At 35.5% G+C, this 17037-nt stretch overlaps 1 protein-coding gene across 2 annotated transcripts in view; it reads left to right on the top strand.

The window, feature by feature from the left end:
- TDRD3 (tudor domain containing 3) overlaps positions 1 to 17037 on the top strand; it is a 59399-nt gene that overhangs the window by 10391 nt on the left and 31971 nt on the right. For both annotated transcript variants that reach the window (XM_010728750.2, XM_010728752.2), the window contains exons 3-7: positions 5966 to 6126; positions 8224 to 8365; positions 14282 to 14353; positions 14926 to 15075; positions 15769 to 15909. In XM_010728750.2, the coding sequence (XP_010727052.1) occupies positions 6053 to 6126; positions 8224 to 8365; positions 14282 to 14353; positions 14926 to 15075; positions 15769 to 15909 (579 nt within the window). In that variant the 5' untranslated portion in view covers positions 5966 to 6052. The remainder of the gene's footprint in view (positions 1 to 5965; positions 6127 to 8223; positions 8366 to 14281; positions 14354 to 14925; positions 15076 to 15768; positions 15910 to 17037) is intronic.

Here is a 17037-nt window from a genome sequence, read left to right as displayed (position 1 = left end):
AGTGCCTCCTCCGCTCCTTGCTCACCTGTCATTTCTGAGCAGCTTGTAGTTGTTGATAGCTGCACTCCAGTTGTGCAAATCATCCCACCAGATTTTAGTAATGGCAACTATGTCATGTCCTTCTAGTACAGTGGTGGCTTGGTTGGGACAAGAGTGACTTGTTTATATAATCTGTTGGTAGAAAGTAGTCATTTGTGGTTCAGAAATGCTTCAGAAGGGAGCAAAAATTAAGTGCTATAGTTTGTCTGATCCAAAACTTCTATCAGCATAATGTATCTGAATCTAAAGAATGTGTGATCTATTTTCCATCTGGAAAGTAAATTTATCTTGTAGTATAAATGCAACCGGCAAATATTTTTAGAAAATGAATGGATACTTGACCATCATAAGTGATTGTCATTAATTCATGAAAATATTCTTTCACTCATTTACATTAGTCTGTTCTGTATGACTTTAAAAAAATCTATATTACCAGCACTAACCACAAGATGGCCATATTTGCATAGGATTTAAAAAACCTCAACGTTCATTTCCATCTAAAGGACTGTATACCGTGAATATTTGTGAAGTGTTTTAAGTGGAATAAAGATGCAAGGAGGCCTTATAAAAAGTTAGAACATGTAATCTAGCAATGATGCTACATTTACTTCGCTTTCTTTTGAGTGTATATGTTCCATTACAATTTAAGCAATAATCCCTCAAGCATTTAGAAAGAAAGCATTTCGCTGATCAGTGAAATCCTGAGCACTGATAAGTTGATATTAAACAGTTAAAACATAACTTGCCACCTATTCTAATTGTTCTTTGATATTGCTCATATGCTTCCCAGTTTCTGTCGGTACATCAGTGTAGCTAACAGTGTTTAGTTGACTTCTGCCATCTTTTTGTGGATGTCTCTTGGTTTCCTGCAGCCTTTTTTACTGTAAGGGATGATTGGATTTGTTATTTCAGTTACAACTGATCTCCATTAAGTTCCAGTCTTGAGATGCTTGCATCTACTGCCCAACGCTATATCAGATGTCCTGCTATTTGAAGCTCTGTATGTAAAAATTATTCTACATATTCTTTTCCATGACTTTTTTTTTTTTTTTCCCAATGGGAATGATTTTGACAAGGCTTGCTTCTGTCAATGCATGCGGTAATGCTGATGGATGGATCAGAGTAATAGTCACTTTAGAGCTGTTTGTCAGCTCTTGTCCTCAAACTCTACTAATGCCTGTTTCGGGAGCTTTAAAGAGTCATGTTTCCACTCATATTTTTGAGGAGAAAGTATATAGTGCTATCTGCAATTGGTTAAACCTTTCTAAAAGGTTGAGTTTTTGTTTTCAGATCATGTTGAGTGTGTCAAAGCAATGGCTCTAGGAAAGCAGTATCTTGAAAACAGTAGAATACTATTTAGTTGCTATATTGTTATAAATCATTAGGTAGTTATTGGGCATTGTTTTAAATGTTATCCCTATAACTTTGGGATCAGAAGGGACTGATTTATTAAAATATTATGTTCCACTACAATCATAGTACTTTGGCAAGTCAGTGTGCTACTGGATGTTCTGTTATACTATCTTGATCTGGAACATCTCTTTTTTTCTAAGGGATCAAGCTATTACTTCCATGCTATTTGTGTGCATTAGTATTTTAACGGGCCCTGTGGCCAGTGTAAGGATTTTTCAAAGACAACTGGTATTACATACTTATGTTAAGGATTTGCTGGAAACGTTATTGGTTTGTTCTACATAGTGTTTCCAACTATTGATGAAGTAGTTCCCTCCAGTCAGTGTGTAGATTTGTTTTTTTTTTCCCCCCTGAACATTATGTGAGGTCCTTATGCTTAGTCATGTTGAAGAAACTTCTCAACTAACTGTATGTGAATGAAAAATCTTTCTGGACTCAATTCAATTACAATACTAGAGTACATTTTATCCCTGTGGATATTTGCTTACTCTGTTTATTTGTTTGTTTTTCTGTATAAGAGTCATACATGTTCTTGAATTAGCATTGCTGGGTTTTATGGATAAGTAGGTAGGAGTGGTATGTACCGATATTTCGTACGTGTCTATGAAATATAAGCTGAGGAAATTTAAGCTTTGTCTAATTATGGTTTGCTTGATAAACGGCTGTCTAAATAAATAAATACACAATGATGAAAGCATTGCAAGGTGGTCTGAAGTTTACTTCTGAGTGTGATTTTTGGCAAATATTTTCCTTAAGGTCTCAATAGAATGAAAAAAAAAAAAAAAGCCATTACTGAGGTTAGTCAGTAACATCAACGAGAAAAGTAATGCGCTGAAATAGGGAAGCTGATACGCTGTAAAAAAAGCAGCCCAAAACAAACAGAAAAACTCACCACCACCAAGAAATGGGATCCTGTCATCTTTGCGCATTCTGGATTATTGGTACTTGATTTTAATACAGACTGTTGTAGAAAACAATAGCTTACTCTTGAAATTCGTTATCATTTCTGTTAATGTACATACCTAATTTTTGCAATTCAATTTCAAATTGAATTAATTAAACCTCAACTTCCAGATGTTTCTTTGTCTCTTTCTCCTGTTTCAAGTTTGTGTTCTGTCTTACCTGATAGTTTTCACATATAGTATGAATATTGTAATGACATTATATAGTACAACACTATATATATAGTATAAGATGGTATTCTGTTTTTCATCTTGAAAAGCTAAGCAGATTATTCATAATGGAATTAATAATAGCTAAAGACAGACCTCGTTCCCTAGTTTATTTTACTTACGTTTTGTACTCTTGACTTATTTGCATCCTTTAGATTTAGCCATTGAAAGCTGTTTATACAACTAGTGGTCTGGCATTAAAAATGCAATTTGTTTATTTTTATACTTATTTTTCTTGTCTTTAAAGGATATATGAATTGTGTTTCACATCATTCTGGCCTTAATATGCACGTTGTTACTTGTCCAGTCAGTAAATGCTTTTGAAATGAATGTTTTCTTGTATTCAATCCCATATTTTTTAGGTGATGCCTTCATTCTTATGTTCCAAGTAGTGCAGTTTAGTTTGCTGTTTCTTTGGAATTTTAGTAAAATTATTTTATGAGAATTGCATATTTTTCATCTCTACATTAGAAGTTAGCTGAAGTACTGGAGGTAAGAGAGAGTCTGTGGCTTGAAGGAGCTGTGATGAAGCTCAGCAGAGTGATCTAGGGAGGTTTTAGTGTTGGGCTGATGAATGTTGAAATGGTACCTTCAGAATCTAGCTGTTACTGGGTTTGATGAGACTCTTTAGCATACTCAGCAAGACCCAGCTACTTGGAATTTTAAGTATTAAATAGCCTTTCTGTGTAATTTTAACTTGGTCAAATTAAAATGATTTTTACAGGGTGAGTAATGATGATTCTTTAAAGTGATTTACAAGGTGACCTGGCACAGGCTGATGATCAGAAGGCTGGGAGTACCTATCCTACAAAGACAGGCTGAGGGAGCTGGGCTTGTTCAGCCTGAAGAAGAGAGGGCTCTGGGGAGATCTCATTATGGTCTCATAATACTTAAAGAGAGCTTTTAAGAGGAAGGTAAATCAGTGTTTTACATGGTTAAATAGTGATAGAACAAGGGCGAATGGTTTTAAACTGAAAGAGGGCAGATCTGGATTAGATGTCAGGTGTAGATACTTCACTGAGAGGATTCTGAGGTGCTAGAACAGGCTGCACGTAGAAGTTCTGTAATATTCCTCCCTAGAGGTATTCAAGGCTGGGCTGGATGATGCCCTGGACAACCTAATCTAATATGCGGCTTAATGACCATCAACCCTGCCCGCAGAGGGATTGGTAGTAGATGATGCTTGAGCTTCCTTGCAGCCCAAGCCATTCTATGATTCTGGATTCACCTACTGTCTTGTGATGGTGTTTCTTGTTCTGCAGAAAGACTAGCTTTATTTTCTGCCATCATTATATGATCTCATAAGATTATATGAGAATTGAAATATCAACTGAGCTGAATTGAGACTGGGAAATGGGGAAGCTCTATAATCCTGTTAAAGTCCATAAAAATAGTTTTGTCATTAATATAGGATGTATTTAAGAAAACCACATGCTTCTATTCTTCTTTTGCACCTGTTTTTTTGTAACAACATGATTTTCTTTGTTAAAGAAGCAGACACTATTGTCTAAGCTCAACAAATGTGCAGCTGTGCTTTATTGTAATGCATGCCTGACACAGTAGATAAGAAAACCTGAATTTATTTGCATATATATTCATAGTTAGCCTGGCCTTCATTTCTTTGCACTCTGGATTTCTAAGGAGTCTATCAAACAGTTGTTAAAAAACAAAAGCAAGCATCCAGATCTAAAATTTTCTTTTTCCTGTTTGTATGATTTCATGCTTTAACAGTATTCCAGTTCAGCTTTTCTTCCTTGTCTTTGCATCCTTAAAGGGAAGAAATTGAGGAAATGTGCATTTTTCATCTTTTCTTCTCTCTCTTGGTTGGTAAAGCAACAGATTTTTTCAGTTTTATTTCTCAGAAGAATCAGAGTGGACCCTACTTCCTTACAAAGTGAAGGAATAGAAAAAAAAACATGTTGACTATTTATTCAGCTGTAACCCAAATGCAAGAAAGTAGTTTTTTATTTCCTTTTTTTGTTGGTTACATAAGTTACGTCATATATAGAAGTATATACTACATTTTCAGGTAACCAAGAATCTCTCATGTCCCTTGTGGTTATTAGGTGTTCCTAATTGGTGTTTACAAAATGGTTGTACTTGAAATGTAGTCCTACTGCAGTAAGTCTTCAAAGCTGGTTGTTTTTTAATTTAGAACACTTTGTCTATGAAAACTGGTGGTACAGCATGTGAGATCTTACCTGAACTCCGTATTATTTAGAAAAGACAATATTTGTTTACTGTTGTTGTTTTGTTTTGCTTTTCATTTTATTTATTTACTGTCCCTTTCTCTCCTCCCCCCTCATCACAGAATCATAGAATGGCCTGGGTTGAGAAGAACTATAATGATCATCTAGTTTCAAACCCCCTGCTATGTGCAAAGTTGCCAACCATCAGACCAGGCTGCCCAGAGCCACATCCAGCCTGGCCTTGAATGCCTCCAGGGATGGGGCATCCACAGCCTCCTTGGGCAACCTGTTCCAGTGTTTCACCACCATCTGTGTGAAAAATTTACTCTTAATATCTAACCTAAACCTCCCCTGTCTCTGTTTAAAACCATTCCCCTTGTTCTGTCAGTATTCATCCTCATGAACAGCCGTTCCCCCTCTTGTTTATATACTCCCTTCAAGTACTGGAAGGCTGTAATGAGGTCTCCTCAGAGTCTTCTCCAAGCTAAACAAGCCCAGTTCCCTCAACCTCTCCTCATAGGAGGGGTGCTCCAGCCCTCTGATCATCTTAGTGACCATCCTCTGGGCCACTCCAAGAGCTCCACGTCCTTCCTGTACTGGGGGCCCCAGGCCTGGATGTAGTACTCTAGATGGGGCCTCACAAGAGCTGAGTAGAGGGAGACAATCACCTGCCTCTCCCTGCTGACCACCCCTTTTTTAATGCAACCCTGAATACAGTTGGTCTTCTGGGCTGCAAGCACATACTACTGGCTCATGTCCAGCTTCTTGTCCACCAGGACCCCCAAATCTTTCTCTGCAGGGCTGCTCTCAAGGAGATCTTCTGCCAGTTTGTATAAATACCTGGGATTACCCAGCACTCTGCACGTGGTCTTACTGAACCTCATTAGTTTTTCAAGGGCCTTCCCCATAAATCTTTCATTAAGTTCTTTTCCATAACTAGTATTGCAGATAGGTATGAAATATTACAGCTGTTTCTCATAAAAAGCCATTTTCGTCATGTTTTACAACATACAGTATGAATGATAGGTATTGTGACTGTCTGATAAAATTGCACTTCACTTTGCCTGGGGGCATGTGTTAGTGTGTCTTGATACTGTAGTGTGTTTGCTTCATAGTGTTAACATTTTTTTCTTTTCTGTTTTGCACATGCAGCTGGAAGGGCCATGTGTTCTGCAAATACAAAAAATACGCAATGTTTCTGCACCAAAGGATAATGAAGAATCTCAGGCTGCACCCAGAATGTTACGTTTACAGATGACCGATGGACATACAAGCTGCACAGCTATAGAATACAATAGCATGTCAAAAATAAGGTGAGCAACTTTCTCTTTTCACCCCAATGAAAGAAAGTCTAAGGTTAAGTTGTAGCACATTAGTAGACTTCTACCTCTATATATTAAATAAGTAAAATCGAACCAAAACAACACCTCATTCACTTCTGCGTACCCCAGCTTTTTAATAAGATACTGATTTGTCCTCCAGCTCTACCCGGGTGATACTTACGATGACAAGTAACCTCCAGAGTAAGGAAACATTAACAAATGCAAAATTAACTCCTTTATGACAAAATCTGGTGGAGATGCGTGAAACTAGTGAATACTTCAGGCATTTGTAGTTTTTGTTTTATTCTTGTTTCCTTCTCAGTTTTTTTTATGTACAAGAGAACCTTAAATGTTGCATGCGAAGGTGAAACTACAATACAATTTATGAAATTTATGGAATTTACAATACAATTTATGCTGAAATACATAGTGCAAGAAAGAGAATTTTTGCAGCAGTCTCCTGAGTCAGACTTAACAAGGCAAGCAGGCTTTTCACTGTGTATGAACCTGAGCCAAATTTCCATTTTTAGCTTATATTTTGCCTGACTTGGTAATGAGCACGTCACAGGCCTGATGCACCTCGTAATGCTTTTCCCTGACCAAGATTTTAACTTTTTTTTTTTTTTTTCCCCTAGTTAAAAAATGAAATACAAGAGAACTGAGCATGGGAATTTCTTGATGTTTGGTCATTAATATATTGAAAACGATTTCCAGTGCGTAGTCACTGGAGTTATGGTCTATTTTACTCTTAGTTCCAGATTAGTTTGGTTTAAGATCTTTTCCTGTGTCGTCTTCTGTTGGACAGACCTTTTATGCTTTGTTTTTAAATGTCTCCTTTTACTGTTCAACTGGTCCTTCTGAGTAAGAGCCAGCCTGCAGTTTAGAGTAATGCTGTTTAAAAATGAGGCACTTAATAATACTTCAATTTTAGCTTGAGCAATCACAGCTTAGAATATCCCATTCCAATATGAATGTAGAAAGAGCAGAAAAGGGAGGCAAACACTTCTGTGTGAATAGATTCTAGATCACACAATACATAAACAGCCAGTCAAAGGCCTAATCTGAAAGCTTTTAGATAAGATCTCCAAAACATCACAGCTCATCACTTTGTGTAGTGCTGATGTAAGCTTTTCCATTTTTTATTTTCTTTGCTTCTCTCAGAACAATACAGAAAATCCATTAATATTGCTGAGGTTGAAGACACTAGAACTAAAATTGGCTGACTCTACTCTGATTGTTCCTAAGTATGTGGCATTGTTCTGTAATTGCAGTGATATCTTTATGATATTTTGAAGAGGTTATTGTCTCTTATTTGGAAAGTTATAATTGAGTCTGTCCTCTTTTGTGTCTTGCAATAAAAATCATTCTTTACAGATTTTGCTGCTTGTCAAATCTTTCAGTTAGGAGATGAAAACGAGTGATTCTTTTACGCATCTGCTGTTGTTCTTATAGGATAGATTCAAATGCAAAGAAGATAGGTACCTACTTATGGGAGCTGTCTGCAGAGAACCTCTATCTGATTTTAAATCAAAGAATAATGAGAGAAGAAGCACCGCAAGGTGCATAGTCTATATTTATTCTGGAACAGTCCTGGCTGTTAGTAGTGTATAGAAGGTCTCTTTTCTAACTACTTTTTTTTTCTTTCTCCTAAGTTAAATGTCTGAAACAAATTAGTTGATTAAGCATCTAGAAATCCTCTGTTGTTCAAATCTAAATGATTACTAGGATTAGGAACTTATACTTAAACATCTGACTTTGAGACATCTTTTGTTAGGCTAGACAAAGCACATCCTTAGTTTGGTACTTTTAAATTGCATTTTAACCAAACAGATAATTTACAAACATTCATCTCTGTTAGAATGTAATTTGCAATATGGCATCTTTGTATAATGAGTGGGAAGTGTTCCAGAAAGGCTATTGAAAACTGCTGTGCATACTGAAGGAATTATTATGAAGGTTTTTGACACTAATCGTTTATAATGGAATATGACAATGCTGAAAGTATAATGGGTGTATAGTTTTCTAGGCTTTTGATGGCAGAATATTAAATAACGTTTTTGAAATACTTGGTTTCGTTTCTGCTTCTAGCTTGAACACTCCACCTGGAACAAAAATTAAACTTTCTGGAATTATTGAAGTAAGAAATGGATTCTTGCTGCTGAATGATAGTAACACTGCAGTTCTTGGAGGTGAAGTGGAGCATCTTATAGAAAAGTGGGAATTGCAAAGGGTGAGGTAACACCGCTGGAAATGCTTTGTTTTACAGGATTCAAATTGCATTTAACGTTGTAAAGCATAACATGTTGGCTGTGAACTTTTCTGTTACAAGAATTTAGACTTTACTGTCCAAGTATCTGTAGGAATTAAGCCAAATATGTGTCTTATGTATAATGTTGCTGATGAAATTGTAAGTCATCTTTGCATGGGAACTGATTCCTTTAGTAGCCTGCAGGGCCTAAAAATATTTGTCAACCATACTGATTGCATTATGCAGTAATGCTTAATCACTTCTTTAAACACTGTTTTTAATACTAAATATTAAAGAATTTGGCTTTTTACAGTTACAGTCTACAGGCTGTATAATTTTTGACACAAAAAAATACAGGAATTTTATAAGAAATGTTGAAGTTAGTAATTTCAAGTTACTATGTTAAGAAATTATTATTAATTTAAGAATTCTACACTGCAATTTTCATCAGTGCTTTAGGTAAGTTGTGATTAGAAAGTTGAATTGGAGGCTTTTAAAGTCTTTCAGCAAGCTAGAAATATTTATAAGGTCCTTTATTTGTGTAGCTACTATCTTAATAGAATGTAAGTTGCTGTAGGAAGATAATTTGTTGAATTCCTTCACGAATAAGTGGAAGTGCCTACGACATGAAATTGTGACTGGTACAGAGTCACACATCTATGCTTAGTCTGTATCTCTGAAGCAAAGAGTAGCTTCTTATGAAGATGATGTTTGTTTCTGTGTGAAGCGCATTTTTGATGATACTAGGTTTGACAGGTTTGTTTGTTGCTATGGCTTAGCCTTCTTTGGTGGTGTTTTGCATTTTATAGATTTGAGCAAACTTGGATAAAACTGGTAAAACATTTGAGTTACAGGATCAGTCAGAATGGATAGTGTACTTGGCATTCCCTCCCCCTTCCCCCCCCCCCCGTCATTTTTAGTTTTAGATGAAACTGTCTGTCTGACTAAAAAGAAGTTTCTGGGACCAGCAACAGAACCATCTCATCTTGTCATTTTTATTCATATGTGGTATAAATCTTGTGAATTCTCTCTCCAGATTAAAACAAAACAAAACAAAAAAAAACTCCAAAAAAATCCCCAAAGCATTGAATTTTAAAGTTGTTGAGTAGAAGATAAGGGACACGCTGAACTAATATATTATTAAAAATGCTAACTAATTGGAAAGAGAAGAGTCAATAGAATCAACTAGCTTTGTTAATAATGTTTTGAACAGTCTTATTTCCATGTTTGTTTTGATAGTGACATTTTGGAAGGTCTGTTTTCATATTTATTCTACCTGTGTTTCCACAAAGAAATATTGTACTCTAAATACTAATTTGCTTTTGAGGTGAATGTCAAGAAATAACTATGGAATGTTTTCTGTTTACGAGAAAGCAAACTGTTTTATAACCATACTGCTGACTGAAGCAAGTTTTTCAGCATTTGCTATTGCATAAAGCCAGTATAATTGGCCATGTTTTAAAGAGTTTGTTTTTACTTACTTTTGTTGTTGTTACTAGATACAGTGCAGTAACTTAATTATTCCCTATTGCTATCCCTTTAGTTCTCTGTTTTCATTTTGCAGTTCAAATGGAATAGTTGAAAGGGACCTACAAAGAACAACCAGTCCAACTGCCTGACCACTTCAGGGCTAAAAAAAGTTGAAGTGTATTATTGAGGGCATTATCCAGATGTCTCTTGAACACTGACAGGCATGGGGAATCAACCACCTCACTAGGAGAGGAAGCCTGTTCCAGTGTTTGACTACCCTCGTGGTAAATACATTTTTCCTAATATCCAGTGAATCTCTCCTGGCATAACTTTGTGCCATTCCCAAAGGTCATGGCAGTGGTTTCCAGGGAGCAGAGATTGGCACCTCCATCTCTCCTTCCCCTCTTCAGGGAACTTTAGAGAGTTTGCCAGAGTCTCTATTTATTTTTCTAGCTAAACAACTCATGGCGCGTTATCAGGAATGCAGTGAGAATGTTACCATATCAGCAGCAAAACTGTGGGCAACAAGAAATCAGTTTGGACGGGTGAAGCATTGCCACTGGAGCTCTTAGTTCCAGGTCTATATCCAGACTGACAACTAGACAGATAGGTCTGAAACAAGTCTATAGAAGCCAGATGCTACTTCAGTAGTAGTTTACACATGAGCTTGATGTTTTCTGTTCTGGAAGCTTTACAAAAAAAGAATGACTGACAAATAGCAAGACTGTCAACTGTCAAAGATATTTGAATAAGGACATTGCCAGTCCTAATCATGCCAGTCAAGATTGAGTGAAATACTGAACTGTGTTTGAATGGGAAGTCAGGAAACTATTGCAAATTACTTTTTTGAAGCCAGTTCTTTCTTTCCAGTATGTCTGATGAGTGCTAGTTGGTCATCTTGTGTAGAAGATGGAATAAGTTGATTTTATACTTGTTTTAAAAATTAGTGCTATTAAGTCAAATGTTTTTACACATTATGATTAAAGTTGTTTGTCCAAAATTAAATTTTTGCCCTGGTACCTGTCTGTCAGCCTCTAGATGCACAGGTGAGTCACTGTTTTATATAATTCGATGGGACAGTGGTAATTACTCTGGGGAGGAATCAGGTTTTAGTAGTAGAAGATTGACACTGTAAGTACAGCATACATGGAATTAATGCAGTGTCACCAGACAATACAATGTAGTTCAAGTGGAATAAGGGTGATACTCTTTGTAGTGTTCAAATTTATTGTAAGGTAGTTCTTGCCTAGAAATTTAGTTGTAGCGTGTTGCTTATTAAATTACAGTGAATAAATGAGTGAGGAATTGCCAGCATATAAGCTTTTAGATTATTTGGAAATAGAAGACAATATGCCATGGATATATTTTGATGAAAATGCAATTCCAATAATCTTTCATGCATAGTGCTCCCAGTTTTCTGGTTATAATGTTTGTTTGTTTTTTGTTGTTGGGTTTTTTTCTCCTTTGGTATTGCTTTGGCACCAGTGGCTTCAGGGATTAGCACACTTACTCTAGAGCCAGGCTTTGGGTGGCTTATGCTGTAAGGATAGCATTCATTAGGCTAACCTCAGATGATGTCTATAATGAGTCTATAGGATTTAGACTCATTTTACAGTCAGTAGGGAGGATCAGGCAGGTTTTAAGGTGTGATGCATGTGAGGAGTGACATAATCCCTTAGAAGATCCCATTTGCCATCTTTGCTTCTGAAAAGAACCTAATGTCACTAACTCAGATGTAGACATTTGCATTTTAGATGCTGTAAAAAGCTGGGTGAAATGAATCCTGACTGAAATGCTAGATGTGTGCTCAGGCACAAAGATAGGAGCTTGGCTGTAAAGGTTCTTTTTTGCCTTATCGTGCCCATGAAATGGCTGTTGTACTGTGCAGCTTTACTTAATAGCAAAGGAGTTTACTGCAGTCATCAGCCATTGGTTTGCTTGTAATTCGAAGAGGACACTTTAAGTGAACCAATTGGTGCTAAAGCATTAGAATTTTATGCTTTCTGCACTTGTAAGTGCTTTCTTTTGAATAATTCATTGAATAGTTTATCAAGTTTTTTCTTTTTTTTTTTTTTTTGTCTTCAGGAAAAAAAAAAGAAATTTTATTATTTTATTTTTTGCCTTGGATTCAGTAAACGATCACAGATGATTTAAAAAATGCAGTTTGCTTCTGGAATAAAAGTAGCTTACCTCAAAAGAGTGAACCAAAAGCCTGAGTGTAGTACCATATTAGCTAAAGTAATATTTTACATGTTTTAAGAAATTCCCTGATAGTATAATAATAGTATAATGGCTTAAAATACGGTGACATTTATACTGCAGTTCTCACATGATAGAGGTAAATAAATTTTATATCAAGATTATAAATACATTGAAGAAAAATTTTTTTTTTTTTTGAGGAAGTCTTTGCCAGTGCAGAGTATTAAGTGATCCATGTAATCATGCACAACTATCCCAGTGTTTAAAAAAAAAAAAATCAAACAGCAGCAAAAAACCCCCAAAACATTAAGAGATGATAAAAAATAGATGCAATATAGGAAATAAAATGTTAGGACATTTTAACAGCATTAAGGATCTATCATTTTTTTCTAGTTCTGAAATGAAATACATAAGTTGCTCTGAAAGTAACACCTCCTATTTATTTCCCTGGAAACTACAAGAAGTATGAAGAGCAATAACACTGGTTGATAGAGCAAATTCTCATCTACAAAACACTATTTTTCAGCATAGTCACCATCATTAGCTACACATTTTTACCAATGATGAAGAAGAGCCTTCATGCCATGCTTGTGAGAAATCTCCGTGACCTTGCAGAGCATGTCTTGTCTTTCATGTCGCTGTTGCCAGTGCTGAAATACAGCACCCACCACTTCACTGTGGTTATCATTTACTGTTTGCTCTCCATAAACATTGATGAATGAATGCATTGATGAATGAATGTTACTGGGTACAAATTTTTCCTCATGAAAGAATTCAGTAATACACCTTTGCTTCATACGCACTTCCATGTCAGACACCATTCAGTCAGACTGCCCCTTAGCCATCATCTGTGACGTGGTCACAAAATGTAATGGAATACTGGTGAGAAGGTTCATCCTCTACTGTTATATCATCGACATGCATCTGCCTCTGATGTCATGAGCCAATATAATAAAATAGGAGGATGCTTGTTCAAAAAACAAAAGAACAACAACCATAAAGCCCAAAAGAATTTTGCATCAACTATGAGCAGATGTTTTAAAGTAGTCTTATCTTGTTTTGTTCTTTCTTTTTTTTTTGGTATTAGTAGTTACTAATAATTTATATTATTTGAGAATGGTTTTCTTGTTGTTTTTCAAGTTTAACTTACCAATTCTCCAATTCTGACTAGCTATTTATATCATTTCTATACTACAAATACTAAGTATCAGTAATGATTATGCTAACTGTTATGGTTTTGGATATGGAAAGAACTGATCAGTTTAGCATATGTACTGTAATTTGCCATAGGAAATAATGCCATAGAAAATATCCAGCTGGCACAGTATTCTGTTTCCAAGAGTGACAAAACAAGATATTTTTCTGGGAGTGGACATATAGCCCAAGCCCTTATACTTACCTGGCATCCAGAGTAGTTGTATTATGCTAACTAATCCTTTTCAGTATTTGTATAATCAATGAACCTAAACGTAAACAGAACGTTTGAAGTTATCAGGGGCCTCTGAAGGTTGGTCACATTATCCAATCACTACCTCAAGCAACGACACCCAGAGAGGAGGTTGCTGAGGACTATGTTGATGCTAGGACAACTTATGGTCTCCAAGGAGGAAGACTCCACAGCCTCTCTGGACAACTTGTACTTGTGTTCAGTCACCTTTACATAATATAGCTCTTCCTGGATTTTACTCTGTGCCCGTTACCTCTTGTCCTGTTAGTGGGCATTGCTGAGAAGAACCTCAATTCTTATTCACACTCTCCTTTCAGGTACTTGTGTACCTTGATGAAGTCAGTAAAACCTTCCTCTTCTCTAGGCTCACTTTGTATGAACTCTATTTAAACCTGATAAAACTGTTTGTATTTACAGCTTCCTGTAGAAGCAAATATCTAGTGCTATAAATATATATAAAAAAATCTGCTACCTATTTTTGTGCTGCCTTGCTCTATTGTTGTAGAATTGGGATAAAACTCAATTTTCTGCATTTGCTGTCTCTATTGCTTTGATTCTGCAATTTTGAGTGTTTTCTTCTTCTCCGTGCCCCTCATCCAGCCTTCTACATGCTTATGTAAACTGCCGTAGGATTTTAAACAAAATATGTAAGAAATGTAAAATATTTTATTTTTCATGCTTAAAATATTTGTCTTGGACATTTCATGTATTTTCTGAAATGTTGACATCTATCAAATAATATTTTTGTTTGCAATTTCTTAATCAACAACTTTCTTTTACAGAGTTTAGCAAAACACAGTAGGAGTAATATTGGAACAGAAGGTGGCCCTCCCCCTTTTTTGCCTTTTGGACAGGTAGAGTATATTTCTTTGTAATTCAGGTGTGGCATACAAGTTAAAGCCATGATGACATTTAATGGAACAATCTGCATTAGGATATCTAGAGAGAGCTAGTTCCATTTAGGCAAAGGCTGTCAAGACACCTCATAATGTGATGATTTGAATTTAAAAAAAAAAAAAATCTTGTTTAAAGGGAGAGGAGAAGAGGAGATACAGGTTTCAATCCTGACACTTTGAGAGAAAAATATTAAATATAAATTGATCGTTTCGAACCTTAGATTTTGTTTAGTTTGTGGGATCTTTGATTCTTACTACAATATCTTGGAAGCACCAACAAATACCCTTAAACGACAAAGGTACTTACAAGAATCTTATTAGCTGTATCATGAAGTATGTTGAAAGTATAAAAGTCATTATTTTTTGCATCTCTGGTGGATGAGTAGCGCTAGCAAGGGTAGCTAGATGTCCACAGTTGTATTCTTTTTCTAAAGTTGCACTACTTTAATGGAATAATGCTTTGGGTTTGTTTGTTTGTTTGCAAATGGGAGTAGATAAGAGTTAATTAAAGCTTTACCTTGTGCTGTCAGAAATGTGCATCTCACATGCAAGTGGATAGCAGAGAGCTTGATCGCAGAAAGACTCTGCAAATGACAAATACTGCAAAACCTGTTGCTGACAACGATGAATTCGAAAAACAAAGAACAGCTGCCATCGCAGAAGTAGCGAAGAGCAAGGAGGTTAGAATGCATTTGTAGCATTTAGCTTTGTGTAATTGATCTTTTCTTGTTATTTTAAGTATTTGTCTCCTGACTGGTACTTTGCTTGCCTTCTTAAATTTCTGTTCATGTATATCTTTAATAATGAGTCAAAAACTGAACTGATTGCTAAGTATGTTTTTATTTGAATAAAACTAATAAATGTATCATAATTTTTTATTATAGATATAATTTTTATTTTGATACCTCTATTGAAAAAATATATATAAACTAAGAAAATTAAAATGCAGGCTGCTGAAACTCATTTGCTTTTTTCAGTTCTGAAAATCCTGTGATTTTCTCTGTTCCACCTGATAGAACAGCTAGAAAATGTTGCTCTAATGTGCCAGATTTTTCTGCCCTCCCGCGGCTTTCCATTTTAGGATATAGAAATTGTGATTTGTTTTTATTATTTGCTTGATAACTCATAAAAGCTAGAATTATGTACACTTTTTACAGCCTCAATTAGGCATCAGGTAATAATCAAGAAGTCCTACCTAATATATTCATCTTTTTGGTGTATTGTGTAGATCAGAGCTTTACTTGTTGATGCAAAGTATAATTGTTACAAATACAGCTGCATCAAATTTACCGCACTTCTTGTACTAGCTAAATATTAAGGTTTATTTTCCCGAGTTCTGTTTGCTAAAATGTTATTTTTGTGCTTATCTAAAGACCAAGACATTCGGAGGAGGTGGTGGTAACAGCAGAAGTAATCTTAGTGTAAGTGCTGGAGGGAATCGAAACAGGGAACTTTTCCAGAAAGAGAAGATAATAAAACCTGAGGGAAAAAATGAAGGTGTCTACAGAGAACTGGTAAGGTATAAGATTTAAATGGAACCATAAACATTTCTGTTACTAGAAAGCAAAAGTATCAAAAATTAAAACAAAAAACCCTGAAGAATAAGAGCTTTCCTTTTGTGTCCTTCTGATATAGTTGAGATTCAACGTGATTTTTGTGAAGTTTTAATGTTCTTTTAATGTCCTCACAAAAGAAAAGTAGTTCTTTTCTTGTATAGGTCATTACAATCTTGTTTTAATTTTGTTCTTCAAGCAAGCTCAATATTCTTTCACATCAACAGTTATTAATTCATGTTAGGCAAGAAGACTTTCATCCTTCGAGTTCAGTGCATCAAATAAAATTTCAGTGTAACTTCTGAATTAATATTTATTTTAAGAATTTTAAACAATTCCTTTGACATTGAGAAAACTGAATTGTACTTGTGACACTGAAAGTTTTGTTGTGACACTTCTATGTAATGTTGACGTAGTTGCAAATAATGTTTTGAGTAAAACGAGTTACCATTGGAGAATCTGAATTGTACCTCAAAATTCCAAGCAATCGCTTTCAGAGCATTTCATAATTTCATGCTTACTGAAAAGAATTTAACATTGCTGCATTGAATTAATTGGGTATAAGATGAGCAGTCATTGAAGTTTGTTTCGCTTGCTTTAGCAATCTATGAATTTGATGTAAATGGGAGAGTTAATCCCAAGTACACAATAACAATTAAAATGATTTGAATTATGAAAGCACGCTGACTGAAATTGATTTCACTACTGAATAATTCAGTGAACCAGTATTAAAATATTGACTGTAAATGACTGTAGATTCAACAATAAATAGCTGAAATGTCTTCCACCTTGCTTTACTTTTACCAAAGATTTAACAGTCAGAAGACACCTAAGAACAGTAAGTGCTTAATTCTGATTGTCAGATAGGTGCTATCCCCTTGCAACTTGGAGAGCTTCCAGCAGTGCTATCTTCAGCACTATGCTGAGAAATATACAGATCCATTAAGACATATATGTAGAATTGTAGAAACATGGATTTTAAAGGATCTTTTAGTCATCCTTCTATTTAATATATACTTTGTCATTACTGACAGCTGTATCTACCTAATAGACTTAAAAAGCAAACGAAAAAAACTGCCAGTGACCCTC

Source organism: Meleagris gallopavo, chromosome 1 (assembly GCF_000146605.3).
Source record: "Meleagris gallopavo isolate NT-WF06-2002-E0010 breed Aviagen turkey brand Nicholas breeding stock chromosome 1, Turkey_5.1, whole genome shotgun sequence".
NCBI lineage: Eukaryota > Metazoa > Chordata > Aves > Galliformes > Phasianidae > Meleagris > Meleagris gallopavo.
The sequence above is the reverse complement of the archived record's forward strand: the minus strand, read 5'-3'. Positions and strand labels throughout refer to the sequence as shown.